The sequence below is a fragment of the Bubalus bubalis genome, chromosome 3, assembly GCF_019923935.1.
Source record: "Bubalus bubalis isolate 160015118507 breed Murrah chromosome 3, NDDB_SH_1, whole genome shotgun sequence".
In the NCBI taxonomy this organism is placed as follows: domain Eukaryota; kingdom Metazoa; phylum Chordata; class Mammalia; order Artiodactyla; family Bovidae; genus Bubalus; species Bubalus bubalis.
The window spans coordinates 124,932,318-124,953,821 of NC_059159.1; the positions used below are offsets into that span (position 1 = coordinate 124,932,318).

At 39.5% G+C, this 21,504-nt stretch overlaps 1 protein-coding gene across 1 annotated transcript; it reads right to left on the reverse strand.

Annotated features, from left to right (window-relative positions):
* Window positions 1-778: 778 nt before the first annotated feature.
* HEMGN (hemogen) lies at window positions 779-19,616 on the reverse strand. The gene is made up of 5 exons (XM_006063456.4): window positions 19,324-19,616; window positions 11,658-11,782; window positions 9,745-9,838; window positions 3,897-4,960; window positions 779-1,535 (listed from the first exon to the last, which is right to left on the reverse strand). Exons 2-5 carry the CDS (start codon window positions 11,734-11,736, stop codon window positions 1,429-1,431), a joined length of 1,344 nt encoding a protein of 447 aa, XP_006063518.3. The 5' UTR covers window positions 11,737-11,782; window positions 19,324-19,616; the 3' UTR covers window positions 779-1,428.
* Window positions 19,617-21,504: the final 1,888 nt, after the last annotated feature.

A 21,504-nucleotide genomic window follows, 5' to 3' on the forward strand; every position in this document is an offset into this window, starting at 1 on the left:
TAAATGATTCAAAGTAGGTATCTGCCTACACTTTGAGAAACACTCCTCAGTATAATAATTCCTTTTTTTTTTTTTTTTTTAGTTGCAGCCCAGAGGATCTTTGTTGTGGTGTTCAGACTTAGGTGCCCCGTGGCATATGGGATCTTAATTCCCTGACCAGGGATCAAACTGAGTCCCCTACACTGGAAGGTGGATTCTTAACCACTGAACCACCAGGGGTGATCCAGTATAATGATTTTTAATCTTTCATTTGAGTGAAAGATCCTTCTGAAAATCAATTAAACCTTTGGATCTTATCACGTATCATATTAGATTTAATATCATAAAATTCATGGATTTTAAAGAACAACAGTTGCACCCACAATGAGAGGAGGTTAGCCCAAGGTAGGACTAGATGGATTCTTGCCAAACTTTAATTCTGCTATTCCACATGGACCTTGCATTAACTGTAGTACATTGCATGCAGTTCTTGAAACATATCTTGAATTCACACTTCTCTGTGTCACATACAATAATGCTGCTATCCTCACCTATAATACAAATCTTCTCCAACTTTCAAGGGTCCACTCGTGTAATTTTTTCAGGTCACTCTGGCAAAAAAGTGAGTATTCCCTTGGTTGTATCTTCTATCCAAAGAGCATTAGCATTACTCTCTTCTTTGTAATTATTTGTTTTCTGTTTTATTCCTCCACGAGACTAGATTAAACTCCTAGTAGGTAAGGACTATGTGTTATAGGTCTTCTGACCGTCACAGTGCTTACCATGATGTCCACACAGTTAAACATGTACTAATGATTTAATGTACATTTTGCACAATTACAATATTTTAAAAGTGAAAATAGAAAATCAAAATTCAAATATGCAAGTACATACATCACTCCAAAATATCTTTAAAGAAGTCCTAGAATGATAAGAATTGTTAAAATTATTAAATTAGTAAAAGCTAACTTAAGCCTACATAAAATTTTGATATTGTTACATTAATAATTGATCAAAGTTTATAAGAAAACTATATACTTCCCCAAATTTTAATTGTTCAGCCTTAAAAATGGAAAAAAGGAGGGCTTGATAATTTCCCCCAAGAGCAAACATTTCTTTGATTAATTCTTAAGGGGAGTAAAGCTATTAAGTCTGTTCCCACCACTGTCCTCTCCCCAGATTACACATACATATACATATGTGCACACACACACGTGCACACACATACACACTAGCAGAATATTGTCTATGTGGTACAGCCTGAGAAAAAACATTAATTCTCGCTTTCAGATATAGTCTATATATCTATAGACTATATATCTATAAGCGGGGAGATACTGTTAAAATATTAATGAATATTGTAGAGATTTCCACCGTATTTTGAGAAAATCACACATATGATGTACTAAGATGTGTATTTTGTTGGATGACTATGATGGTTGAACATTATTAAAATAAAACATAACTGTAGATGTCATTTTCTGGGTTACTTTCTTGAGGCACATTTGGAATTTCTATTATCTCTGGTTCTTCTGCTTTGGGATTTTCCTTCATTTCTGTAAAACAAAAAAAAATATGAAAATAGATTCAGTGAACAGTATTGGGACAATTGGCTATCCATTTGGAGAAAAAAAAAAAAAACTACCTCACACTTTGCACAGAAACAAATTTCAGATGAATTAAAGATTTCAATATTAAGATACAATAAATGTTGTAGAAACAATAGAATATTTCTTTAATATTAAGACTTTAAAAGCCTTTCTAAGCAGACCACAGACTAAAAGCCATAAAGAAAAAGATTGACAGGTTTGAATCATTAAAAACTAAAATCATGACAAGTTTGAGTAACTAAAAACTAACATTAAAATTTTGGTCATATAGATGTCCAAACCTCTATAAACAAAGTTAAACCACAAACAACAAGAATAAAAATGCTTATGACTCAACTTATATGTAGGCAAAGATTTAATAACTATTATTTAAAGAGATTTTTAATCAAAAAGATAGATATCCAAAATATAAAATGGAGCAAGTAGTCAAACAGGTTATTCTCAAAAGGAAAAACTTAAATTCATAATAATTTTAAAAGCAAGCCTGGAAGCATAGGTCATCAAAAAAAGTGGAAATTAAAGCAATTAGGTTGGTTGGTCTTTAAAAATCTAGCAGATAGGCGCAGATTTTGAAAACATAATCATGTGCAGTGTTGGCAAGGGCATGGGGACTAGGCACTTAAATAAATTCTTGGATTCTGTGAATTGCTACACATTTGGGCTAGTCTGACTGAGTGTATCCAGACTTTAAATCCTGGTACCCTTTGGCCCAGCAATTGAGTTTCTAGGAATTTATCCAAGGAAGTAATCAGATCAACTTAAGCTTCCAGTGCCTTAGTTTCCTTATCTATAAAATAGGGACATATTATTCATCCACTCGGGTTTCTAACATTGAATAAAGTAATTCACAAAAAATGTTTAATAGAGAGTTTGGCAGATAGAAAGTACTATATAAATTTTAGTTAAACAACCGTTACTTCCCATGATGTTCATTAAACACTGGTATAACAGTAAAACTTGTCAGTAACCTAGGTGTTCATCATTATAAGGACTGGTTGAATAAATTGCTGTATATATAACATAATACTGGACGACTGTTACAAAGATGTCATTAGGATGGCCACAATATATATGGCATGTAAAAAAAACAGGTTATAAAATAGAATGTACTGTACCATCTCATTTGTTAAAACAAAAACTTAACATTGGGGATCAGAGATAGGAAGTGGTATCATAGGGCACTTTATAGTCACTTAGATATTGCTTTAATTTATTATAATGAACATTTATAACTATCATTATAGCAATATTATAATCAGCAAAAAGGAAGACAATTCTACTTGTTTGGCAAGAAAAGAGAAAACAAGATAAGCATTAATTGCCAAAAAGCATAAAATAATTAATTAATTGCCTGTCTTAACCTCACTGGGTTTAGAACAAAACCCTGAGAATCTGGTGTTGTGTTGATTAGAGGCGCGTCTCCAGCAGGGGACTCCTGTCAATACAGGTAGTGTTTCATATGTCTGCTTTTACTGTAATTTAAAAAAGGTATTTCCTCAAAACCTATATTGCTTGGAATCCAACTTAAGCCCAGGTTTTTGTTGCACTCATATTTTAGGAGAAAGAGAAAATAAGCTACCAAAGGAATTTCTTTAGAAAACAGTTCCCTGGGGATAGGCTGCTAGGCTCAACCCATTTTCTACACTGAGAACAGGACTGAACAAGGAGAGCCAAGGCTCTCAGTTATGTCCCTGAGACAAGTAAAATTGAATAAAGGTCACATTGTTTTTAAAATACTATGCTTTTCAGGGACAAATATTGAAATAGGTAAGCCTGTTAACTCCTATAACAAGGAGTTCCCTAGTATCAGGATCCTATTTTATGTCTTTGTATCTTTCTCAGTACCTTGAACCATGAATTTACTTGCCTTTAGTTTGCCATGAAATGTTAATTTTCTAGAAAAAAAACCTTTATTCACCAAGATTTTGTGTTAATATAAATATAATTGTCCAAAATATTTTGCACATAATTGACTCTACATAGGGTTCATTTTTCTTCACCTACTAAAGCTTCCCAAAATGCATAGTATATACAGGTACCCACTATATACACTTATAGTTTCAATTATTTTCTTTAAATTTCATGGAAATATACCAAATATCAAGTGAATGATAAACATTTTTCACTTAAAACTGGACAAAGACATCAAAGATACCTATTGAGATAACTGGGATAACCCAGGATTGTCAAAGAAGGCTATAAATCAGTGGTCCAAGGGAGAGATGCCTATTTGGTGCTCTGATTATGAACAGGGAGCAGTTAAGAAATGGCAGTGTCACTAACTTGACCCCAGTAAGAAACCCATACCTTGAGGAAAAGTATAGACATCCTTAGCATCTTCCTGGTGTGCTTTAGGATCCTGGTCTTGGGGTCCACCTATTTCCTGGTATAGTTTGGGAAAGCATTCTTTAGGAACATCTTTGTCTTTATATGTCTTAGTAGAGAGGTCTTCAGGCCCAGGTGTTTCTTGGTAAATTTCAGGTGCATAGGCTTCAGGTCCTGGTGTTTCTTGGTATATTTCAAGTGAATATTCTTCAGACCCAGGTGTTTCTTGGTACATTTCTGGGGGATATTTTTCAGGAACAGATGTTTCTTGGGTTGTTTTATGAGAGGGGTCTTTAGACATGGCAATTTCTTTATATATTTTATGAGAAAAGTGTTCAGGTTCAACTGTTTCCTGGTGTATTTCTGTAGAAAGCTCTTTAGGCACAGCCATTTCTTGCTGTGTGTTAGAAACAAAGCTTTCAGTCTCAACTATTCCTTGACCTGTTTCAGAATCGGGTTCCTCAGGCTCAGGTCTTTTCTGGTATGTTTCAAGAGTGGAGGCTTTGGGCACATCTGGTTTGGGGTGTGCTTCAAGAGAGCATTTCTCCAGGTCAGTTGTATCTTCAGATGTTTTCGAAGAAAGGACTTTGGCTGCAATGTCTTCTTGGCATGTTTTAGGAGAGACGTCTTCAGGCTGAGCCATATTACGGAACATTTTGAAAGGCTGGTCTTGAAATATAGCTATTTCTTGGCACATTTTAGGAGAGAGGTCTTCAGATTCAGCCATATCTTGGCATATTTCAGAAGGTTGGTTTTGTACTGCTGTTGCTTGATACTCAGAAGAATTTTCCTGAAGGGTAACACTTTCTTGACCTACTTCAGAAAGATGTTTCTCAGGCACAACTCTTTGTGGGGACACTGCCGGAAAGAGAGCTTCGGTCACACTCCCAGGTGGCTCAATTTCTTTCTCTCCAGGTGCTGGCGCTTTCTCCATCATTTCCTTTTCTAATTGTGATGGAAGCTCTACCTTCATTTCTGTCTTTTGTTGTCTCTTTCTGCCTCTTTCACTTCTTTTCCCTGTTCTTTGCCGCTTGTGTTTTTTCTCTCTATGGGGAAATCAGAATTACTATCAAAAATAGGACTCCAGAATTCAAATAAATGTTTGGCAGTAACTGTCCCAGGACTCCCACTGCCTTGTGGCGTGACTTTGAACAAGCCACTTAATCTCTCCAGGCCTCAATCTCCTTGTGTGTACAATGAAGAAGCAGTGCTAAATGTTCTCAATTGTCCGGAGAGGAAATGACCCTTAGGACTTTTTTGTCTTTGATGACTCGTTCAACAAGCACCTTCTTAGTGAGCGGGGTATGTGTGTGTGTGTGTGTGTGTGTGTGTGTGTGTGTGTTTGAGAGCGTATACTTAAACTTTGGTTATAGAAAATGTATCACTGATGTTATAAATGAACAGACTGGCATTCTGTTTTACGTAATAGTCTCTTTGGGTTTAGCCTGTGTGAATTCGTTTCTCTATGCCAGTGGGAAAAACTGGTATGATTGTGTTGCTAAATCTGCAACGCAGCCCTGCTTCACATCTGTGAAGCCTGCAGGTGATGAGCCTGGCTTGCTCATTTAATACAGTGTCTTCTTGCCTGGAGAATCCCAGGGACGGGGGAGCCTGGTGGGCTGCCGTCTATGGGGTCACACAGAGTCGGACATGACTGAAGTGACTTAGCAGCAGCAGCAGCTTATGTAAAATAGGCTAAGAGGCTGCAGTGTGAGTTGAATGAGATGTACTATAAGCCGGGTCCAAAGCTACAAAAACATGTTCTTGAGGTAAAGCAGCTTGGTGAAAAGGTGTGAGTGGTCATATTACACCTACTTTGAACTGATAGTTTAAGATCTAGAAGATGGAAAGATATGCATGAGAACTGCAGCCAATGACAAATTGTTAGGTATTGCAAATATAACCAAATACAGAAGGCTAATACAGATGGACTGGGGGAGGGGGAGGTACTATAAATAAGCATTTCATCACTTTCTAAACTTACTGAAACTCTCTGTTCCATGCTATCTGCCCCATAGAGCCTTCTCTAACAGGCCACAGGACTGAAATGCTCTCCATGCTTACCACTCCTATAGGATTTATTATGAGGATTATGCTTAATGGAGAAACCCAAATTCTTTTAGTAAACTGGACTTTCTTTCAAGATGAATGAAACCAGTGTTTTTTACACCTCTGCAGTTCTCATAGTTCATGCACACTCAAAAAATGTATACCCTGTTCTACTTTTGTTGTGTCTGAAAAATTCCCATAATTAATTTTTTTAAGACTGTCTCATCAAAACCAGTTTGAAGTCAATATTTTAAAGGTTTATATTGTAATAGTATAGTTTAAAAGAAATATTAAAAATAATATAGAAGGTAGAAATAATATGATGATACGAAGGTAAAAATGATAGCTCAGCATTTTGAAGTTTAAGTCCAAGTAGCCAAGGTAACAAGATAAATTTTAAAGTCCTTATTAGCAAATTTTTAAAAGATGATGTATAAATTTTTTTTAATTTGAAACGTTTTTAAAAACTGATGTACGTGAATTCTTCAGGAAACACTTATTATCCTAGAAATTAAATCCTAAATAATTTGCTATGTAGATCTCTATATGAGGGAGTCTGAGTAATACAATGTTTCATGTTCTTCTGGTAGTTTCTCAAAAGATACAAATATATCTGTGTGGTCTAAAATTTAATCTGTACTCTTAATTATCAGCTATGTGATCATGGGCAAGTCAAACTCCCTATGCCTCAATTTCTTCACAGGTAAAATGGAGTAAATAGTGTCTGCCCAGCCTCATGTAGTTGTTGTAAGGGCATGTAATAACTTACATGGATGAATTGTCCAAATAGAAATCTGTACTCATATTAATATAGAATATACTATATATATATATATATATATATATATATATATAGTGCTTCCTCATGTCAGGCACTGTTTTAAGTAATTTACTTATTCTGTTATCTCATGTAATCTTCACATAAATTTACAAGGCAGATACTATTATAATCTCCATTTTGCAGATGAGAAAACTGAAGCACACTTTTCTGAGTAACTTGCCCAAGGTGAAATGACTGGGACATGAGGGAGCCAGTCTTCATATCAAGTCATCTGACTTCAGCCACCGGGCTCTTAACCATTACACTCTGTCCTTTCTCTCTGGAACTGAGGTTTCACTGTAATGAGAACAGCCCTCAGCAGTCTAGAAATGCGTCACAACAGCAAGGCCAGCCTGCTACCAAGAGGCTCACCAAGGTTCCATCTACTCCAGTGATTTCTTCAGCCTTGGACCCCTCCCCCAACCCAATGAGTACAGAAACCCAATTCTAAGAGCATAGTGAAACCAGCCTCATCCATTTCTCGAGTCAGGGCTCAGCAACCAGCTCAAAGGGATTGATACATAAACCTAAAGACCAATTTTTAAATAAACTGTGAGAAAAGCAAAGTGACAATGCACTCCTTCTCTGTAGCAGGTACTTGCTTTTGCTGCTGCTGCTGCTAAGTTGCTTCAGTCGTGTCCAACTCTGTGCGACCCCATAGATGGCAGCCCACCAGGCTCCCCAGTCCCTGGGATTCTCCAGGCAAGAACACTGGAGTGGGTTGGCCATTTCCTTCTCCAATGCATGAAAGTGAAAAGTGAAAGTGAAGTCACTCAGTCATGTCCGACTCTTCACTACCCCATGGACTGCAGCCCACCAGGCTTCTCCATGCATGGGATTTTCCAGGCAAGAGTACTGGAGTGGGGTGCCATCGCCTTCTCCAGCAGGTACTTGGGAAGCCAATAATGACCAGAAGGTTGCTTGGTGAGTATGGAATTCAGGGAGCCAACTGGGTATTCTTCAACAGAGTCACCTGTCAGAGGACCTGAGTACAGAAGGTTCCGCTACAACATATATGCATTCCTGAAAAACCTCACTTTCTGCAAAATCATGCACTAAAAGTGACAGCGCTTATGGGAAGAAAAAAATTTAGTTGGGGCAAATGAGTCAAATCCTATGCAACTTTATAACACTAGGATAAACAATAGTTGGTACTGGGGAGATAACTGGGATAGTCCAGACAGGCAGCTTTTTCTGTGGGGAGGCTGCCTTGGGGATGGTAAAAAATGCACAAAAGCACCAGTGTGAATGCAGGCTTTCAGTGCTGAGATCATTCAAATGAGGATGATGCTCTGAGCCAGCAGGGCTGCCGCAGAGTTGAGCACAGGAGGAAGTGCAACCTGCTATATGAGGAGATCTCTGCAGAGCTAGTGATGTCCTTCTCTGCAGAAGGAGCCCAGATGCAGGCTGAAAAGAATCCTATCTACACAGCAGCCAAGTTGAAGGCTTTTTCCTTTCCTGCTGAAGTTTTTAATTCTATTCCCACTATTCTGGCTTCTTTTGACTAGGAAAAATTACAAATTAACACAACTTCCACGTTAAACTGACACCACTCTATTTACCAATTATATGTGAGCTAACTGGTGTTATAGAAACACACGTTGTAGCAGAACAGACAATATTCCGTCCACAGTGAGAATAGGAACTTAAAACACCTGCATTGTATGCTTTTTTAAAAATGATGCTTAGAAAAATGTATACCTATGTTATTTTTGCCACCAAAGGACACATTTTTCCAAAAAAGAAGAAATACATAGCTAAATCTTAATCAAAATTCTGTAAAGGGACTTCCCTGGTGATACTGGATAAAAATCCAACTGCCAATACAGGGGACATGGGCTCAATCCTTGGTCTGAAAAGATTCCATATACAGACGAGCAACTAAGCCTATGCACCACAACTATTGACCCCTTGCTCCAGAGGTCATGAGCCACAACTACTGAGCCCATATGTTGAAACTACTGAAGCCCGTGCACTTAGAGCCCATGCTCTGTAACAAAAGAAATCACCTCAATGTGAAGCCCATGCAGCACAATGAAGAGTGGCCCCTGCAACTACAGAAAGCCCACATGCCGCAACGAAGACCCAGCACAACAAAAAAAAAAAAAATTTTTTTTTTTTTAAAGAAGAAGAGAACTTAGATCAGTGGCACTCAACTGGGAGCAATTTTACCTCCTCTTCCCCCACCCCATGAGGCATTTGACAATGTCTGCCGGCATTTTTGGTTGTCATAACTGGGGAGGGAAAGTTCTATGGGTTTCTAGAGGCCAGTGATTCTCCTACCCACAGTTCTAGTGACACCAGCGTTGAGAAACCCTGGCTCAGATGGATGTTGTACTGTGGCTCTTTGGGTTCCCCTTTTCTACCTCCAAGCAAGCAATACCTCTGTTTTCACAGTTATATTCTACATGGGGCCGTTAGATGCTGCCTACTGTATAGTCATGCTCATGTCTTCCCTCCCTGAGATTCCATACAGCTGACTTTGGACACAGGAACTCTCAGACTCTTCCATCACTCATTTACAGACAGTGCTTTGGTTTACTCCATGGAGAGTTAACTACACTCATTAAAGAAGAATTTTACTAATAGAAAGCTTGGAGAACAAGCTTGGGGGTCTTCTCAATGGTGTCTCCTACTCCCAACAACAATGGTTATATTACTAAAGTGGTTGAACAGCAGGCCTCTCTACAATATACATAATTTGATCACCTGGTAAAAGAGAGCAGCAAGAAGATTCTGTTCCCATCACTTTACTAGCTGTGTGACTTTAGGCAAGAGATTTAACCTTCAGAGACTTGGTTTCTTTCTTTTTTGGGGGGGGGGATGAATATGGATAACAGCTCCTGATTTGTGGGATTGATGAAAAGATAAACTATAGTGTATAAAAGTTCTCAGCACCTCTTAACAAGTAACATATGCTAAGTAAATATCAGTCCCTTCTCCCTTGCAGTGATACTATACCGATATTGCCATTGTGAAGTTTGCTTTTCTTGTGCTTCAGCTTTTCTTTTTCTGAGTTGCTCTCTGTTTCGCAGACTCCAAGTTCCAATGACTTCTGTAGGATCAAAATGAAATTTATGAGAGAGAGTGATGAATTATGGCGTTAACAGCAAGGAGTCCTATAGCAAAATGATAGAATCCCTTTGTGTCTAAGTTTTTCTCCTACCCTTTTGAGGACAAGGACTATCTCTTATTTATCCTTGTGCCTCCTGAAGCATGCCTGGGAGCAAACATTCAGTCAACATTTTTTTAATGAAAAGATCAGTATTTGTACATAAATGTGCTATTAATTTCTTCAAAATAGTGTGCATATTGTACAAACATAAAAGGAAAGAAAAAAACCAGCCATGTTCTGCCATCCTTAACATTATAACCTGTTTTCATTTCATTCCTCGTATTTATTCATCTGGTGTGGTTTAGTCGCTAAGTAATGTCTGACTCTTGCGACCCCATGGACTGTAGCCCGCCAGGCCCCTCTGTCCATGGGATTTTCCATGTATTCATCTAGCCCCTATATTAAAGTTGCAAGGATTGCATACCACAGTTTTACCATTTATTAACCATCAGAAATAAATTCCATCATCTAGTCCTCATAATTGTAACTTTAGTGACTACATGATATTTAATCTAGTTGATGCATTCTCATTTATCCACTCATTCCACTTATACTGAACATTTAGGTTGTTGCCAGTTTGTTTGTTTTGTTTTGTTGTTGTTGTTGTTGCCACTGTAGATCAACTATAATAAGCAATTCACACACAGGTTTTTTTTTTCTTTTGTATTTTTTTCCTTTGGATGATGTTTCTCCAAGTTCTTTGGAATATTAAAGTTACTATCAACAACAGTACTGCTGCCATCCAAGACTGTGAAAAGTTAATGGGTCTTTGATGTAGAACTTCTTAGAGCCAGTGGAATGATTTCAAATTTGCACTGGGACCTCCCAAAGTGAACATACCTCATGGACCATGACACCTTTTGATTTTAGAACAGCAGTCCTTAATGGTGAACTTGGATGGGGGAAAATTATACCTTTATTTTTACCAATCTAAATGCCCATTTCCTTCAATTATGAATGTAGATAACAAACCACAGTGGTTTTAGCAGAATATGACTTTGTCACAAAAAGAAATTATGGATTTTTTTCCATATCACATTACAGTTATTACAGATACCTTAGAATATCATTTATTTGAGATGAAATATTTGATTTGATACAGTGGTAATGAGATCCATCACTGGATCTTGTTATTTAATGCACCTGTAAATAAGCACATATATTATTATATCAGTTTTTTATTTTGATGCTTTTCTTAATATAATTGCTTCCTTTGTAATCATATGTAATTAACTTTATGTATTTAAAAAATTTAGTCTAAGAAGGTGTCTAGAGTTTCATCAGAAAGCCAAAGGGATCCGTGGTATGCAAAATGTTTAAATCACTGTCTCAAGGCCTAGGGTTCTGCAAAAGCAGCCAAAATGCTGCTTTAGATATATCCAAAGACTAAGATTAGTCAGTCAACAGAATAAACACTCTTATAGTTCTTGCTACTTATTGCCAGATACCTTTCCAAAAGTTACACTATATTTGTGCTACATATATGGCTGTACTTGTTTTACCACACCATCCATTACTGGGTATTTTCATGATCATATATATATATAATTATTTATTATTTCCTTGTGTTTCTCTTGCTTACTAAAATCTTAGTGCTAGAAGTCAGCTCAGAAAGTTATATAGCCTCTATTCTTCCTTTCTAATACATGAATGTACCCACCCAATGATGCCCCTTTTTGGCCAGACCCATACAAAGAGGAAAATAATCCTAGCCCAATCCTTCCCAACAGCCACTGTCTCTTAAGGTTTCTTTCATTACCTGGAACATGGGTCTCTTCTTGATGATGATCAGGTGTCTGATGGAGCTTTGAGAGAGACTGGTCTTTTCCCAAATCCATCTTGCTGCAGTATCTTCCTGCTTTTGGTCTGACTTCCACAAGAAGCCTTTTTAAAAATGTCAAAAGTAACTAACAGTTAAAAAACACACATAGACAAGTTCACTTGTCACTTGACTTCCCGCCTTAAAGTTTTATCTAGCTGGACCACAGCTGTGGGCTACTTCTACTTTCTTTATCATCCTGCACAGGTGTGAGCAGGGTCATGGCTGATGCTATGTCCTCGTCCGTCAGCACAGTGGCTAGTTATGCAGGCAGCCCCGCAGCCACAGGCTAGTATATCCCAGCCTCTGGCATGGCAGCCATTTGTCTCTGCATGCTCAGAAGTGCTCGAGTCTGATGTTCCTTTTCACACACAGAGGTGGCATAGCATAGGAAGGACATGAAGTTAGCACTTAACCAGCTCTATATCCTTGAACAAATCACTTCCCATTTTTGTGACTCTCTTTCTTCATTTTCAAAGCAGGTAAATAATTCCTGACTTGCCCACCTCACACAGTTCTTGTGAAAGTGAATATAATGAATGTGAAAATTATAAAGATGTGAAGTTAATCTTGTAATGTTTTCCTGCATGTGGCATTTTTCACCTTAACTGTATGCAAAATAATGGAAAGTCTTGCTGTTAGATAATAGACAAAAAGATATGAATCAGGAATTCAAAACAAATTTGAACCCTCTTCTGCTTACCAGATCATTCATAAGTGACTCAAGACAACTAGTGAAATCCTCTGTATTAATCCAGGGAAGGTCAAAAAGCATTTCTTAATGAAAGTATCAGCACATTATGTCACAGAAATTGAAACCAAAGTTGAAACCAAAGGAATCACCTGTCTTCAATTGGTTACCCCATTTGTGAAGGCATAGGGGCACAGAGCACCAGGATTGTTCACCTAGGAAAGAAACACTGACTACCTCCTGATATGGGCAACTAGTCTGTGAAATGAAGAGTTAACAATGTGTCTGGAGTCAGATGTTGAGTTGAAGAGTGTTTGAATTCCAGTGTTGCCACATTCCCTAATTCAGTTACCTTAGGCAACTTAGAAGGCAATGGCACCCTACTCCAGTACTCTTGCCTAGAAAATCCCATGGGTGGAGGAGCCTGGTAGGCTGCAGTCCATGGGGTCGCACAGAGTCGGACACGACTGAAGTGACTTAGCAGTAGCAGCAGTAGCAGTAGGCAACTTAGTTTTGGAGCCAGTACACTCCCTACAATATGAGGCAATATTGGTATGCATCTCATGAGGTTATTGAGATGATTGAACCAAACAATGTACTGGACCTTCCCTGGTGGTCCAGCAGATAAGAATCCCCTCCCAGTGCAGGGGCCATGGGGTCCATCCCTGATCTGGGAGGATTCTGCATACCAAGGAGCAACTAAGCATGCGCGCGAAAACTAAGACTGGGCCCTAGAGCCCACCAGCCTCAACTACAGGAGCCCTCATGCTGCAACTACGGAAGCCCATACACCTAGAGCTTGCCCTGCAATAAGAGAAGCCACGGTAATGAGACGCTCGTGCACCCCAACAAAGAGTAGCTCCTGCTCACGGCAACTAGAGAAAGCCTGCACGCAGCAGTGAAGATCCAGGGCAACCAAAAATAATAAATAATAAAATTTTAAAATAATAAAAATAAAAACAAAAACTGGAAGTGTTCATTAAATTTAAAACAAAAACAAAAAAACAATGTACATAAAGCATTTTATAGGTGCCTGGCATATTGAATACATGGTGCCTAGAATATCTAGCCTGCTTAATAAATGTTTACTTTTCAGGCAAGAATACGCGAGTGGGTTGTCATTTCCTCCTCCAGGGGATCTTCCCGACCCAGGGATCAAACCCCCGTCTCCTGTATTGTTGCTGCTCCCATGATGGTTAGACTCCCACACTGTATCTCCTAAACTGCAGGTGAATTCTTTACCTGCTGAGCAATTAGGGAAGCCCTTTAATAAGTGTTAGCTGCTATTATTAGTAATAAAAATATAGTGGCAAGATTTTGGTAAGTCAAGTCACAGTTTAAATGTTTTAAAGAAACTCAGAGAAAATCTGAAGGAGATTCTTTATGAAGAGAAAACCTTTATCATGTGAATAGATGCCCTTCACATCCATAGACTCATAAGGCTTTAGCATCCCTTCCTAAACCATCTAGTCCCTCCTCCTATTTTATATACAGAGAAATTGAGAACCAAGGAGGGGAAGGATTCACCTGTCCTACATTTTCTTACTTATTGCTGTCAGCACATCTTACTGATTATAAGGTGGGTCATCTTGTCATGCTTGATCTTACCTGGGTAGGAAAATGTACGTGTGATATGAACATATGAGAGAAGCAAGCTTCTTAAACACACTGAGAATTCTATAACAAGCACTCCAGGACTTACCACCAAAACTTAATGTGGAATTTAATAACCAGATTCTAAGCTCTAGCTTTAAGTTTCTTGGTTCTGCAGACTTTCTCATAAGTAAATCTCTATCTAAAAACTCAGACAGCTTCAGGGAGTCCCTATTTCAAGAAGTCCTAAAGGAAATGCAAAGTGTGATTTGTAATTTATCTCATGGTAATTTTAAAATTTTCTGATACAGGGTTTTAAAAACTCAAATACAGGTTTAAATAACTTTGAAAATTAAAAGAGTGTTTTATAATTTAAACAGGCTTTTAAATACTAGTGGCCTTATTTGAGATGTTTTAAATCTGACTGACTAGGTTATTTCTTATGATAATGAAATAAGATAAGCTTTTAGAATACTTCTGGGGCACCTTACAGAAGATGCAAAATTACTTCTTAAATACAGTTATCCTTAAAGCTTCTAAGACCCAGTTCAGTGATTCAGCAAACCTTACTGAATGTCTCCTCTGTGCCATGTACTGAGCAAGCTGTCAGGCTGCAGAGGTGAACAGATGTTTGTCTCTGGGTCCTGTGTACTGTGAGCCCATAGAGATATGCACATCTTTATTGGAGGGAAATAACATTTAGACTCTCTACACCCTGCTGCAGCCTCCCCAGGCTGTTTCCACCCCTGCTTCATGTTCTGATATCTCGAAGCAGAATGTGGAGGGACTATGTGAAGGTGGGGTCTCAAGTTAACAGTAAAATTAGGCAGCAGTATTGGGTGGAGGGAGCTGGTGGAGGGAGTTTGGAGCAAACAGATTGGAAGTCAGGCAAGGTGTCTCTGGTGTGATAAGCAGGCTACAGCATGAACTTGTCTGGAACAGAAATAGCCACATAGTAAATTCACAAGCCATAGTTCATTGTCCTTTCCCTCTGCAGTGAAGTCTAGAGTAGTTAGCAGAATGTATCACAGAATGTTAGGCATTAAAGACTGAATATTTTTAACAAATGCTGCCTCTTTCTAGAGTTATTTGTATATCTACAAGATACCTCTCTCTAGGCCACAAATTCTCTGAGGGTGGAGACCACTCCCGATTCACCTTTCTATCCCCAAGGTATAATCTAGTAGGAGGCTTGGCCCAGAGCAGTCCCCATAAACGCCCTCACTCCTGTGTGCAGTGCCAGCCTCACGGGCGTGCAGCCTGTGCAAGTACTTTACACACACACACAGACGCTGCTGTGACTTAATTATAGTAACACCATCATTTGTTCCAGAGTTGTTTCTACTGTCATTCACTGGCCCTGACCCATGTGCTGAAGACATAGCAGTTAAAAGTAAGTCTCTGCCCTTACAGAGCCTACATGCTAATGGGAAGAAATCAACAATATGCACATAAACAAAAAGATGTATTAATATCAGATGGTGGTGAGAGCTTTGGAGAAAAGTGAGCGGGGAATAGGAATGAGGATAGGATGAGGATAGGATAAGGAACGAGGGGGAAAAGCTGCTGGTAGTTGCTGTTTTAAACAAGGTGACAGTTGAGCAGAACTGGAGGAGACTGAGGGGCCAGCTAGGCAGCCCTCTTGGAGGATGTCGGCAGAGAGGCACTGGTGAATGGCCCGAGGTGAGGGAGTGGCAGGAGGTAGGTTCTGAGAGGGAGCTTATTGCCCTTGTAGGGATTTCTACTCTGAGAGATGGATGATCATGGGATGGTTCTGAACAGAGGACTGATGCCATCTGATTTTTTTTTTTTGGCTGTGCCATGCGGCATGTGGGATCTTAGTTCCCTGACCAGGGATGAAACCCAGGCCCCCTGCAGTGGAAGTGTGGAGTTTTAACCAGGGAAGTCCCTGACATATTTTTAAAGGATTATTCTGTCTACTGTGTGAAGAACAGACCATGGGGACAAGGTGAGGAGGTGGAAGCAGGGAGACCAATTATAAGGATCACACATAATCTAGACGACTAAGGCTTGGACTGTAATGGGAGTGGTGAAGAAGAGGTCAGACTCTGGAGTAGCTTACAAATTGGATAGGGAATGAGCAATAAAGAGGCAAAGACAAGGTTTTGATCTGATCGACTGGAAGGATGGAGTTACCATTAACAGATGAGGAAGACTGGGAGGAACAGGCTTGCAGGAGATGATCAGGAATTTAGTCTAGGACATGCTGATAGACTAAGGAGAAAACAGCAAAGGAGCAGCCAGTGTGGGTAAGAATAACCAGGGCAGTGCAGGGTTCTGGAAGTCAAATGGAAAAACTGTTTCAAGGAGGGGGTAATCAACCATATCAAATTGTGTTCATAGGAAGATAGAAGAAAGATTGAGAAGTGTCCTAAGAATTTAATTAATTATGGACTGGAGCCCAGAAAAGTTAAGTGACTTGGCCAAGGACACACAGGCAGGACCAGTGACATAATTTACAGGGCCCAGTCCAAAATGAAGATACAGACCTCCTCCTTCAAAAAGTGTTAAAAATGTCAAGACAGCTACAGCAGAATCTCGAATGCATCACAGGGTTCTACTTCCACATGCGCTTGCCTGAATCTTTGCAGCAAACTTATAAAAGAGCTGTTAGTAGCCTTGTTTTCCAGAGCATGGCACTGGTGCTCAGAGTGTTGAGGGGCAGTCTCCATGTGAAACCTGAGCCTGCAGCCTCCAAGTCTGGCCTTCTTCCTACTCAGACACTGGATATTGAGAGAAAGAACTGCCTTCCTGTCTCCTGACCCACGCGCAGCAGGCTTAAGTATTAAAGCCCTGTTCACGCACATCAGAGGTCTGGTTGAACTGGGCCGATGTAGGAAGAGGGAAACATGCTGCTAAGAACTTCTGCCCTGGGACTCTTTATGACAGGGGTGAAAAGGGAGCATTGGCTACTATTCAGTGAGAAACATGACTTGATAAAAAAAAGTTCCCCCAAACTCACGTAGCTTTAGGTCACATTGATAGAAATACAGAAATGATGGTCACTTCACTACACATTGGCTTGTCATCCCATACGTGGAGGGTTATACTGTGAAGACCACGTGAACGGGATTTGAGAGCATATAGGAAAAAAGAGCAAGGGATTTGGGGCTCTACCATTTCCTGGCTGTGTACCTTGAGGGGAAATTGCTCGATTCTTTCTGGTCCTCAATTTCTTCCCTTACAAAGCAGAGAAAAAGTAATACCTCCCAGGGATTCTGGGAGGATAAAAGAAATCGTGAGAGCTTTCTATAAAATGAAAAGCACTGCACAGACAGACATGCCATAAACGCGGGCAGCATTAATAGTATTATTAGAGAGTTCTTATGATGCACCTGGGCATTTTCCTGAAGTGCTTTTGGGTGGAAAAAGTAAAGAAAGGGAAGCTATCATATGCCTTTTTTTCCCTTAGTGTTCTTTCCTTGCTAAAATACCTTTTCAAAGCTTTTAAATTCTTTTCTAAGAGTTGATCAAGCTTTGTTTCCTGAGTGGAGAGGGAGAGTTTCTCAGTTTCCTCTTGTCTCATAGCCTGTTGATATGTGATAAATAAGTCCCCTGTCTCTGCTGAAACAGATGCTGCCGTACACATACAGATAACATGGTCTCAGACTTTAGAATGGCTGTAACCTGACTTTCAATCTAGTTTGTTTTGAATTCCCTCCTCCGGCCTCCTCCACCAATATTGCTTTCTACGTCTTAATGTATAGACGGTAAGCATCTCTGGATAAACACTGATGTGTGGTCATTTAACTGAGGAAGAACAATACTGCTCCCACCTCGATCCCCCATCACATCACTGTCCTTACATTCCTGAACTTTCAGAACAGTATACACTCACGTCTACCGCTTCCTTTTCCCCACATCACTTCTTCTTTCCTTTGCATCTCCAATCTAGTTTTCTCTTCCACACATTGTTTGCTCATAAGTCAGCAATGACTTCCTAATGGCCAGCTCTGGGGATCCCTTCTCAATTCTCTCTATGACCTCACTGTAACTCACAATTCCTCTGAACACTTCTGTCACTCTCTTCTTGGTTTTGGTGGTAATGTTCTTCATCCCTCCCTCCTCCCCGTCATCTTCCTCCACACACTTCTTTTTCACTCTTCTAGCTGTGAGAAGTACTACTCAAGGATGACTCCTTGAGTCTCTTCTCTCTCACTCTTAGGCAGTCAAGCCAACTGTATACCTTTAGCTATTCTCTCTATGCAGATATCTTCTAAATAATTATCGGTCTGAGTTCTAAGATCACATTTTCAAGTGTTTCTTGAATATCATTCTTCACCTGAATATCTCACTGCACCTTAAACTTAGCATATCAAAAAGCAAATATATTTTTCCCCTAAAGCCAGGCTCTCCTGTGCTTTATTTCTGCCATTCTTAACTATTCTGCTGTAGAAGAGCAAAGAGCAGCACCATGTTCCTGGCTGTCCAGTTCTAACTGGCGATCCAGTTCAGAACTGTCTTTGCCTCTGCCCCTTCACTTGGCTTTTCAAATCCAGCTGGACACAGTTCTGTGAGTTCATTCTTCCCAGTGTCCCACACATCCGTTGCTTTTTACCAATGGTAAAATACCATTGCTTTTCCCCAAGCCATCATCCCAGTGGGGGATCTCAACTTTTCCTTGAAAGTATTGGAGAAGCTTCTTAAGTAGTTAATTTCCTTCGATCTCCCCTCACCTTCCCCAGATTGTCCTGTACACACAGCCAAAACATTCCCCATAAAATAAAGCTGGCTCTGAGGGCTTCCTGGGTGGCTCAGTAGTGACGAACCCACCTGCCAATGCAGGAGACATGGGTTTGATCCCTGATCCAGGAAGATCCCACATGCCAGGAAGCAATGAAACCCATGTGCCATAACTATTGAGCCTGTGCTGCAGAGTCTCAGAACTGCAACTACTGAGCCCATGTGCCGCAACTACTGAAGGCTGAGCACCCTAAAACCCATGCTCTTCAACAAGAGAAGCCACTGCAATGGGAAGCCTGTGTATGACGATGAAGAGTAGCCCCTGATCACAACTAGAGAAAAGCCCAAGAGCTATGAAGACCCAGCACAGTCAAAAATAAATAAATAAAATTAAAAAAAAAAAGAAACTTTGGCTCTGAACTGCTCACTACCCTGCTCAGAAGCCTGTAAAGTCTCAGTATTTCATGTAAAATAAAGACTAAATTTGTCAGCCTTGTATTTAAAGTCAATTTCCCAATCCTCTCTGCCATGACTTTCCTGACAATACCCAATGATCCAGTCAAATAGTGCCACTTGCCCCCCCATTTTGGCCTTGACTCTATCTAACACCCACAGTACCTCTACTCACACCTCCTGGCTGTTCAGTGCTCCTCCCCTGTGTCTGCCCATCCATATAGTGAGTGCCTCTGTCACAAAGCCTTTGATGACGATCATGATGATGGTATGCTGGTTACTCTACAAACCATAATAGGCAGTGACATGTTACAACACGTTACAAACACTTGAGATCACTTGATTCTTCTAAGGAGTATTATCCCCATTTCTCTGATGAGGAAATTATGGTTTAAAGAATTTAGATTACATGCCAAGGTCACATAAGCTCATAAATGCTGTAGTTAGGGCTCAAGACTGAAGCAGTCTGACTCCAAAGTTCACTGATTTAACCATTCATTCTTTTCTACTACCTTTCCTACATGGGGTGATTTCTCCTTTCTGAGCTGAAGTGTCACTCGATCTGAGCCTCCTTATGATAAATATCATGTAATGTTTTTCATCTTACTGTTCACATACACATATCTTTTCTATAATATTCATTCAGTAAACATTTATTGAACACTTACTTCATGCCATCCCCTTTACTAAGAACTGGAGAAGAGACAAACAGGAGTCCTTTCCTCCATGAACTTAGTCTAGTTGAGGGTGGTAGACAGCAAGTAACTAAATTTAGAATATAATTCAGTGTGATAATTTCAATATCAGTATTTCAGTATGTTCTAAGAGTAGAGATAGAGTCTTTAATTTTGCTGTCATAGAAGTGGAAAGATAAAGATATTACATAGTGCATCCTCTAGCTGTAATTCTCTTTAATTGTAACTGCTTTGGAATGACTCTACATTGGTCAACAAGTAGAATTGGGAAAATGATGAGGTTCTATGTGTGTAATAGTACTACGCGTTTTCTTCACTTTACAATAGTATGAACCCTTTCCCCTTTTATTATGGAAATAATAATAGCCAATACTTATTGAGCACCTGCTTGTCTTATCCCAGGCAGTCTTCTAGGTATCTTTACATATGATAATTCGTTTAGTCTTTACAACAGCTTTTAAGGCAGGTACTATTGATAACTCTGTTCTGTAGATGAAGAAACCGAAGCACAGGTATTGAACCTGTGCCCTAAGTCACACATCTAGTAAGTGGCAAAATTGGGTGGTTTGGATCTAGGAGGCCATTTGCTTAACCACCTTACTGTCCTGCCTCTCAATTTTACTCCTTTGATATTTAATAGAATAAGGCAGAAATATATTTTCTTTTTCAGTCCCTTCTCTCTTTCTTTCCCTTTTCCCTCTCCCTCATTCTCTCCCTCTTTCTGCAATTTGTTGTCTATGTAATCTGTGCCCCCAAAGTATGTACAGTGCTGAGAATACAAATGCAAATAGAAACCTCCATAGAAAATTAAGGGGACACAGAGGTGGGACATCCAACCAAGATGAAGAGATGAGGTCAAAGGAGTCTTCCCAGAATATGTGATCTCGAGCTTAGTTTTGAGAGTGGATAGGACTTTGCTACTATGACACAGTCAGGCTCAGAGGAACAAACACAGGCTCCAGAGTCAGATCTAAGTTCATTCAAATCAGATTCTGTGCGGCCAAGATCTTCCAGCATCGATTCCCTCATATATGAAATGGGTATTACTACACTTACCTTCCATGACTATTATGAGAATTAAGAATGATGACTCTTGAGGACTTCCCCGGCCATTCAGTGGTTAAGACTCCACCTTCCAATACAGGGGTGCAGATTCAATTCCTGCTTGGGGAATTAAGATCCCACATGCCAAACAGTGAGGCCAAAAACAAACAAATAAATAATTTTATAAAAAGAATGATGAATGTTGGAAAGCGTCTGGCACATAAGACTTTCCTGCTCTGGCTGTCATTATGATTGTTCATAATCTCAATAACAGTAAGTGAAATAGAACCACTAAATAATAAAGCTAAGTGAGGCATGAGAGTTATTTTATAGAGGGAGTCAATGTCACATAGGCCTAGTGGCAGCTGGAACCGGAATCCAGATCCTCTGAGAATTCTACCATTTTCCCTTTACCTGACTGCTATTCCAAACCCTTCTGTCTACAAGTCAATCTACGTTATCCCCTGGTTTGATGAAGTATTTCCGAAACTTTCCAATTGTTACATTCTCTCTTCATGATTTTTACCATATTATTGTCATAACATCTTCTGTATTATTATTTATTTAATTATTTCTTCAAATAAACTTATTTTTACTAAAAGTGTTT

Excerpts from the sequence above, each read along its gene's own strand:
- HEMGN (XM_006063456.4), bottom strand. The coding sequence starts at position 11,736 with ATGGATTTGGGAAAAGACCAGTCTCTCTCAAAGCTCCATCAGACACCT. Across the intron at positions 9,839-11,657 it reads AGAAGAGACCCATGTTCCAG|AAGTCATTGGAACTTGGAGT; the intron begins GTAATGAAAGAA and ends TTGATCCTACAG. Across the intron at positions 1,536-3,896 it reads TGTCTATACTTTTCCTCAAG|AAATGAAGGAAAATCCCAAA; the intron begins GTATGGGTTTCT and ends TTTGTTTTACAG.